This window comes from Pteronotus mesoamericanus, unplaced genomic scaffold (assembly GCF_021234165.1).
Source record: "Pteronotus mesoamericanus isolate MK-2021 breed Mesoamerican mustached bat unplaced genomic scaffold, CSHL_Meso_final scaffold_174, whole genome shotgun sequence".
Lineage (NCBI taxonomy): Eukaryota > Metazoa > Chordata > Mammalia > Chiroptera > Mormoopidae > Pteronotus > Pteronotus mesoamericanus.
Genome location: NW_026555309.1, coordinates 32,207,141 through 32,216,501, shown reverse-complemented (window position 1 = coordinate 32,216,501; position 9,361 = coordinate 32,207,141). Strand labels below are relative to the sequence as shown.

The 9,361-nt window shown below is 48.3% G+C and overlaps 1 protein-coding gene across 2 annotated transcripts in view; it reads left to right on the top strand.

Annotated features, from left to right (window-relative positions):
* The first annotated feature begins 3,278 nt into the window (after positions 1 to 3,278).
* Positions 3,279 to 9,361, top strand: part of EXT1 (exostosin glycosyltransferase 1) — a 265,593-nt gene continuing 259,510 nt past the window's right edge. For both annotated transcript variants that reach the window (XM_054590424.1, XM_054590423.1), the window contains exon 1: positions 3,279 to 5,040. In XM_054590424.1, the coding sequence (XP_054446399.1) occupies positions 4,079 to 5,040 (962 nt within the window). In that variant the 5' untranslated portion in view covers positions 3,279 to 4,078. The remainder of the gene's footprint in view (positions 5,041 to 9,361) is intronic.

Below are 9,361 nucleotides of genomic sequence, written 5' to 3'. Positions count from 1 at the left end.
GATAGCTTTAGCATGCTCTCTCTCCCTCCCTCACTCTGTGATATAATAGAACTCCAGCCTTGAATATTCTCTATTTGTCCTACAAAACATAGGATGAAATTAATTAATTAGTTCAACAAATACAGTACTTTTTTTTAGTGATGGGCACTGTTGTTGGTGCTGGGAATATAGCAGGGAACAAAAAAGACCATGTCCTTGCTTCATGGAGCTCACAGTCTAGACATAATCGATAAATAATAAATTAACCAGTCACTATATAATATGTCAGACATTGGTTAGTGATAAGGAAAAACATAAGGCAGGGTGAGGAGATAGGAAAGTGGGGAGCATTTGCTATTTTATTTTGGGTAGTCCAAGAAGGCCTCAAGATGGCATTGAAGAAGAGACTTGGAAGAAGTGAGAAAGTGTGTTGTGTGGATACTGGCAGAGACAAGCATGTGCAAAGGCCTGAGGCAGGCGCATGTTTGGCATGCCTGAGACATAGCAAAGAGACCAACCTGGCTGGAGAAGGGTAAGCAGAATGGGGCAGAAGGGGAGAGTTATGGCAGGAAATGACATGAAAGAGGACATGTTGGGGGCAGTTAGGAAAGATCCCACAGGACCTTATGAGTAAGGGCTTGGCTCTAATTCTGAGAGAGCCAGGGGTCTTTTGATGGCTTTGAACAGAAGAAATCATGATCTAATCTATGTTCTTAGAGGATTTATGATGGGCCAATTTGCCTTCTGTTGATATTCCTGGATAGTAATATTTCCACCTGGAACAAGAGACTCAGTCCTGCTTTGAGAGAGGACCATGGGGGTCTTTCTTTTCAAGTATGATCAAGTGCTGTGGTGAAGTTGAATTTTAGTAATTCGTTCATTCATTTGAATCAGCGATTGAGCTCCACCCGTGTCAGGAACTACCTTGAGCCTGGAGATTGATTCAGGAGCAGGTAAGACAAACAGGGCTCCCGCCATCAGGGAGCTCCCTCTTGGGAAGAAATAGGGGCAGTAAACCAACAAACATGCATGAGATTTCAGATAATGAGAAGGGCTAGGAAAGAAAGCAAGCAGAGGGAGATGCAGTGATAATGCCATTGTAGGGGCTACTTTAGATTCCAGTCATATTTTGAAATGTTGAACTTAGGCTAAAATGTTACACTGGCAGAGCAATTCACAGTTTACAAATTCAAAGAGGCTGGCAAGGAAAGTATTATTCTGACTTTTTACACGAGAAACTGAGTTTCAGAGAGATGAAGCCATATGCCCAAAGCACTAGTAAATGACAGATCTGGGGTCTGATTCCAAGTTTCCTCTAACTCTCAGTACTGGAGTTTTCTCACAATATGCACCACTGTGGAATGTGAAAGTAGGGCTGGGGAGCATTGGGGTGTGGGATGAGGGATGAGGGAATCGGCACTAGTTAGCTAAGGCAAAAAACATGTGCCAAAGCAGGAAGAGAACGCAAAAGAGCAAGGACAGTAGCTGACTCCCGCTAAGGCCACACAGGACAGTTGGTCGGATGCAGAGGGGCTGCAATCCCCACCGTCCCAACTTCCCTAGGTCCCAGGTAATCTTAGTCCTGATCTCAACAGAGGGACTCCCTCCCCACCTTGGATGGCTGCTGTCAGCCACCAGGGGCGGGGGTGGGAGGGGGTGGGGAGGGTTGGGAGGAGCCCTGGGTCACATGTGGTTTCAATTACTACATTTATCTGCATTGTTGTCATCGTACTTAGAAGATGAGTAAATCCTCATTTCTGTCCCAGGCGTCTCCACATTGTGTAGGGATACAAATCAAATCTGGAAAAGCTACCTCATCTTTGGCAGGTCAGAAATAGGGCGAGGCTTCTGGAATGCACAGCAATATACCACCCATGCCCCTTCCCCACTTTATTAAAACAAATCTGAAACAACAAACGTCTAAAATTTTCCACTTGATCATTTCACCCAGACTTGTTATAACCGAGGCCTTTGTCCACACCCACTGGAGTTTTTTGCAGCCTGAGGGAAGCTGGGAAGTGTCTGTCCCTAGCTCTCAGTCACTCCCATAATAAACAATCACTAAACAGCTTGCTGCCCTAGGCAACTGTTTGTCCAGTTTGGCCAGGCCCTTGGACTTCAGCTAGGGAAGGGGGTGGGAGGCTGTCTCAGTACAGCAGTGTTCAGGGTGGAGGCCTAGGAACTTGGCTTTGACCAGACATGCTACTTGGGAGCCTAGCACATCTTTGTGGTCCTGGAAGACCCTTAGAGGGACTGCAGGTCCTTACCTAAATTGTCCAATGAAGGTCCCTGGGGGGTAGCAAGAGCTTGGGGTTGGGTTGTGGAAGGGCACTTGAAGGAAGGACCAACCATCCTGCACTGCAAGTAGTCATTTCCTCCTTCAAATTCCCCTTCCACAGCTGGGGCAGTTGACAGTTCTACAGGTCATCCATCCTGGAGCGACATCTTAAGAGATACCACCACCACCTTATGGATTGGGGCAAACTTAACCAGTTTCTCCTCAGCCATTAGTAAATCTTGTTTCCCCCTACCCCGCAGTGATTGGATCTCTTGGACGCTTTCTGCAGAATAGAAGTGGCTTTAGATTGCGAGGAAGGGATGTGCAGGTAGATGAGAATTTAGGATTCTTTTCTCAGCACACAGAAACAGAGAAGAACGATAATATTTTCTTTATTCTTGGGATGTCTCCTTGAGGGAAGAAAAAAGAAAGGTTGGGCCATATAGGAAATAAGGGACCTTTTTAAATGGTTGGTAGGAAATAACAATATTGGGCCTTAAAGGAAGGGTCGCAGGTCGGCGGTCGTTTTCTTCGAAGTCTTTCTTTTCCCTTCCCCGCCTCGGGCTTGCTCCGCTGCTCCATTTTCAAGCATCCTCTCCAGGAACCCGCACATTCCCGGCCGCCGGCTCGGGGAGGCGCTCCTGGCAGACAGGATCCTCGAGGGCGCCCGAGGCAGCCCAAGCAGCGGAGCCCGGTTCCCCGGCCACCGCAGGCGCCTCCTCTGGGCGGCGCTGGTTCCCGGAGGGAGGCGGCGCGATCCAGGCGGGGGACCAGGCCAGAGCGATCTGAGGGGCTTGCACAGGAGGACCCCAAGACCAACCCTCCCGCCCGCCAGGGCGCAGGCACCCTAAACCCACGCGGCCCCCGCGCTCCGCTCGCCGCGCCGGCGCCTCAGCCACGGGCCGGGGGTTATGAATGGGCGCAGCGGAAGCACCGCCCCCCCCGGACGTGACGCCCGGCCAATGGCAGCGCGGGCTGCGTGGATAGATGAGGTCAGCGCTGTCGTGTCGGGAATGGAATGTGTAAGTGTAACATTCAGAACCGGGTAACATTCGGCGACCGAACGCGGCGGTCGGCAGCGCTCGCGCGGGGGCCTGCGAAGCGCGGCTCGGGGCCGGCACTGCCCGCGGGGAGAACGCGCCACCGCCGTCACCCAGCGCCGCCGCCGCCGCCTCCAGCCGGGCCGCCGCGCGTCCCGGGGGCCGGCCCCGCGAGCGCAGGAGTAAACACCGCCGGAGTCTTGGAGCCGCTGCAGAAGGGAATAAAGAGAGATGCAGGGATTTGTGAGGTTACGGCGCCCCAGCTGCAAGATGCACTAGCCGGCTGAACCCGGGGATCGGCTGACTTGTTGGAACCGGAGTGCTCTGCACGGGAGCGTGGATGAGTTGAAGTTGCTTTCCAGGGGCTCGTTCTCCACGCTGCCAAGAGGAATCCGAGAGGCAAGGAAATCACTTCGTCTTGCCATTGATTGGGCATCGGGAGCTTTTTTTTAAACCCCTCTCTTTCTTTTCCTCCGTCTTGTTGCATGCAAGAAAATTACAGTCCGCTGCTCGCCCGCCTTGGGTGCGAAATATTCAGCCCCGCTCTCTCCCGTCCATTGTGCAACCCAAAGATGAAAGACCGAAGGGGAGAAAGTTAAAGAAATCGCCCACATGCGCTGGATCAGTCCACGGCTTGGGGAAAGGCATCCAGAGAAGGTGGGAGCGGAGAGTTTGAAGTCTTTACAGGCGGGAAGATGGCGGACTGGAGCTGAAAGTGTTGATTGGGAAACTTGGGTGATTCTTGTGTTTATTTACAATCCTCTTGACCCAGGCAGGACACATGCAGGCCAAAAAACGCTATTTCATCCTGCTCTCAGCTGGCTCTTGTCTCGCCCTTTTGTTTTATTTCGGAGGCTTGCAGTTTAGGGCATCGAGGAGCCACAGCCGGAGAGAAGAGCACAGCGGTCGGAATGGCTTGCACCACCCGAGTCCGGATCATTTCTGGCCCCGCTTCCCGGACGCTCTGCGCCCCTTCGTTCCTTGGGATCAATTGGAAAACGAGGATTCCAACGTGCACATTTCCCCCCGGCAGAAGCGAGACGCCAACTCGAGCATCTACAAAGGCAAGAAGTGCCGCATGGAGTCCTGCTTCGATTTCACCCTTTGCAAGAAAAACGGCTTCAAAGTCTACGTGTACCCGCAGCAAAAAGGGGAGAAAATCGCTGAAAGTTACCAAAACATTCTAGCGGCCATCGAAGGCTCCAGGTTCTACACCTCGGACCCGAGCCAGGCGTGCCTCTTTGTCCTGAGTCTGGATACTTTAGACAGAGACCAGTTGTCACCTCAGTATGTGCACAATTTGAGATCCAAAGTGCAGAGTCTCCACTTGTGGAACAATGGTAGGAATCATTTAATTTTTAATTTATATTCCGGCACCTGGCCTGACTACACCGAGGACGTGGGGTTTGACATCGGCCAGGCGATGCTGGCCAAAGCCAGCATCAGTACTGAAAACTTCCGACCCAACTTTGATGTTTCTATTCCCCTCTTTTCTAAGGATCATCCCAGGACAGGAGGGGAGAGGGGGTTTTTGAAGTTTAACACCATCCCTCCTCTCAGGAAATACATGCTGGTATTCAAGGGAAAGAGGTACCTGACAGGGATAGGGTCAGACACCAGGAATGCCTTATATCACGTCCACAACGGGGAGGACGTCGTGCTCCTCACCACCTGCAAGCATGGCAAAGACTGGCAAAAGCACAAGGATTCTCGCTGTGACAGAGACAACACCGAGTATGAAAAGTAAGTGGCGGGGCTGATGCGCTGATGGGCCTCTGTGGGTCAGCCCTGGGCCCTGCCCACCTTGTCCAGGTGTGAGGTTGGGGATGGGGGTGTGGCCCTGGAGCCCTCTGTCTTCTCCCTTTCTCTCCTGAGCCTGGTACTAAGCCGCCTGGTTCAGGTGTGTGGCTGGGAGCTGGGGACCCAGGGTTTGAGCTCCTGGGGTGGGCAGAAAAGCCTAGAGCCCTCTCCTGGGCCACGTAGGCGACAGTGTCTCCTTCTTGCTTGGAAAACCTTCAGGTCCATGTGTCTCCTGTGAAGGGTGTGTGTTTGATCCAAGTCTGGAAACCGCGCTTCACCAGTGGGTGCCAGGGGTGGAGCGGGGATGGGAGGGTGGATGGTGGGGGGGTTGCTTTTGTGAGGGCCGAGATCTGGAGAGGCTCTGAATCCACCGTAGTCTGGAGACCTTCCCCCACGACTGATGCTTTATTTGCTGTTCTCACAAGCAGGGGGAACTGCTTTCCCCGGGATTTTCCCAGCCTCCAGTTGTCATCTTTCCGTGAGCTTCACATTTGTGTTAGCAGTAGAAGTGCTTTTATTTTAGCTTCTAAACTTTCTGTGCTTACCGTCCATGGGGCTTGTGATATCTCTGCCTGTCTCTTTCTTTTTATTTGTTTGTATGTATCCCGTCTCTTCCTAGGAGAAGCTGTTTTTAAAATCTGGGTCTCAGCCCCAGTGCTGGAAACTCCTGTTGCTAATTTAGATTTCCCTCTCCCTTTTGCTTTTATCTATTTGCATGTAAATTGGAGACTGTTACTTTTTGAATGGGCTTGTGGTGCGTCCTTACCCTCTGTAGTGAGGCAAGTTTTGTCCAGTTGCTAAGTAACTGAGTTGCTTACTTTGTAGCCCTCTCACTCTTCCTTTTCCTTCCCAGTGACAGTAACTGACACATTGGATTTGGGGTCAACACTAGTCTCCTCCAATCTGCTTTAAGCTGAGCTTGGCAGGTCACTTTCCTAGGAGATGGTGCCAGCGCCCCCGGACTCCCTTACACCTGGCTGTGAAAGAGTTAGTGAGTTCCTACAGTGCATTTCCACATTACGCCAGTTAAAAACCGGAGCAGCCTTGTGCTACCCACGGAAGGAAGGGGGACCTCTCAGCTGAGTACAAGAGGAACTGGCTGAGGTTGGCAGAGTTGGCAGTTGATTCATGACATGTAGAATAGGGAAACTCTGCACGAGCCTGATGGGAATGGGAAGGGGTATGGTGGGACAGGCCCTGAACTGAAAGGTTTGATTGTTGTCTGTGGATTTCCTCAAACACTTGGGCCTCTCTCTGTAGGAGTGATTGGAAGAGAAATTAAAGTCCTCCTGTACTTGATCAGACACAGTGAAGGAGAAAGCATCCAGTACTCAGATTCCCCAACTCCCAACACCTTGCCTTTCAAACCTAAGAAAAGCCTGAGGCTGGCGTCGGTTAGGAATCTGTATTTTACTCTTCTTCCAAGGCAGTTATGTGTGAACGTTGGATGCAGTGGAATTGCATTAAAATTTTGTCACAAAAGAAACAAAACTGTGGTTAGTAATGAACTGCTTTGTTTACATGGCATTTACATTGACATATTTCTGTGAGTGCTTGGGAGGAAAAAATGCTTATAGCCTTTCAGGAATTTCTTTGTCTGGCTGATGGTGGAGTAAGTCAAGATGAAATCTAACTTTTCAGTGTCTTCTAAAACAAGTCTCACCACATTTTGTGGAAGAATTATGGTGGTCTTCATTCTTCTAAGGGAGCTAGAGGTGAACACCCACCTTAGGAAAGTTGAATAATACATTTATTTGGGAAATCCAGTAAAACAACCCTACCTTTTTTACCTTCTTATTCCCAAAATCATTATTAAATCTCTACAGTCTGTTGAAGCTTTTCTAGAGATGAGCAATAAAGGAAGGAGGGGTTGGCTTACTAGAAACTCTAATTTTGGTAATTAAATTTAATTTTTGACCTCTTTGTGATTGGGCCAAGAAATCTGATACCCACATCCTTGTTTTGACTTACGTTTAAAGACCACAAGGGGTCGGGACCTCAGGACTGGGTCTCAACGGAAAAGTGGCATTGAGTTAGGAAAGGGAGTTTGCTCTTTCTCCTGAGCAGGGATTTCTTGAGCAGAGTCACTCCTGGATTTTCTTCCTCTTCTCCTTTTGCGCACTTTCAGTTCTAACCTTGTTTAATAGGACAGGACTGTGCAGCAGAATATTCCTATTGATTAGCCTGGGCCCCATGCAGTTTTAACTCCTTCCACTCATTGGGTTATCAGACCTCTTTATCTTTGAGAAATGGTGCTTGCAAACAGGATCGCCTTTTACAACCGACTTTGGGACACATGAAGGTGAAGAATGAGCCCTGAAATGTTGTGAGAACGTGCACGCAGAGCAAGATATTTTAGAATGCAGAGCTGTTGTGCTCTGGATGCACTATGCTACTTGTGCTGATGTTTTCTCTTAGTCAGCCTTGCATGTGTGAGACATAGGACTCTTCAAATGCAATGCTAGTCTCTCCTGGTCTTTAGAGAAGGAGGTGATGCTGAAGTTGGGTCTATAGAAGTCATCTGAGTTGGACTTCTTATACCATCTTATCATGGGACATGCGATGCATTACCAGGAACATCCATTTATCCTTTTGGGGAACGGGTATTAGATTGCTTCGCGGGTGCTCTGGACACTCATTTGGGTGTGGCGTGTAAAAACACTATTGATTTTCATCTGCTTCTCTTTTTTTATTCACAAGTGCCTATGAAAATGCTTCAACTTAATTTGCTGCTGCAAGCAACCACATATAAATTTGCTTTGGACTTATGGGGTCTGATAATTAGATTGACAATTTATGGTATGATGGCTGAGTTAGGATACTATAGAATATATACAAGTGTACTGACTTTTAGTGAAAGTTAGCCTTATGTGACGATACAGATTCAGTGCTAACTGGCTGAGGACTTTTCATCTTGCTGGCACTTTTGAGAAAACCAGACATTTATTATTAAAAGCGTAGAGAACTACATGGAATGAAGAAAAACATTTTTCTCCTGTAAGAGAGTAATATTTTTTGATCCAGGATTCCGGGATTTTATTAAAACATCCATTTCTGTGACACCCATAATTAATTGGCCTAAGTTACATACATTACGAGATGTCGGTGACACCGGCTAAAATAAGGGGCTGTAGCGCTGAGAGGATTTGTAATGAGGCTTTAGAGAAATTCTTTCTGTTTTATATTCTTTGTGCTTCTTATGCATCCTTCCAGAATCACTGTATTTTTGCATGAATTTCATAGTTCAGATCCCTTCCAAGGGTAATGCTGTGGCACTTCACATGCAGCTTTCTGAAATAGAAGAGAAGGAAATGAGAGGAGGCTTCTATCTTTGACCCTCCAAGGAAAGCACTGGTGAATATTTTAAGCAGCCCTTCTGGGAACAGGCAGGATTCTCTGCAGGCCTTTTTGACACCTTTTCCTGCGTTTGTTGAAGATGCACTTCACAATCCTGGTGTTTTGAAGGGTCTTGAAACTAAGGGACCGGCCATTCAGCTCCAACATCTTCATCTTACAGGTTTAGAAATGGAAGGATAGAATGTTCTTAAGGAATTTACTTAAGATGGAAATCTGATTGGTGGCGGGGTAGCCCTAGCATGCAAGCCTTCTCAGCTTTTCCCCTTAACCTAGCCTCCCACTGTCAGTTACGGACAAGCTTGAAAGTTCTTTTGCCCCTAGACCTTTGTTGATGGTGTTTCTTATGGGATTTCTCTTGGAATCCTCTGGGGAGCTCATGAAGATTTTGGACCGACTTTGTAAAAATACCAAAAAATGCACATAGACGCACAATGTGTCGTAAAGTTTTAGAAGCCAACACACAGCCCTTTACTAAGGGCCCTCTCAGACCTAAGGTCTCTGGCTCCAGGGCTTGCATTTTACCTCTGGTTGCGTTAACTAAGGTGTCAGTGTCTGGAGCTCTTTAGTCTAAGTAGGAGTTTTTGTACCTTTCAGTTTGGCCCTAAAGGGTTTCCGGGAGAGGCTGTGAATTAACTGCATGATAAGTTGAATTCAGATGCCCCTCAAGCTAAAACAAAATATGTGCAATGCAAGTAGTCATTGTAAGTGATTATTTGTTTAATCTCTATCATTCCAAACTGTATTAATAGAGCAAGTGCAGGGCCAGCAGGGGAACTTAGACGACTGCTTTCCTCCTCCAAAATGAATGGCAGAACGTGTGCTGCTCAGGTTTTAAACGTAAAAACGTTAGCGCCTTTCCTCCTACAGGTGTATGAAAGCACAAAAGTATTTCGAAACTAAACCCCAG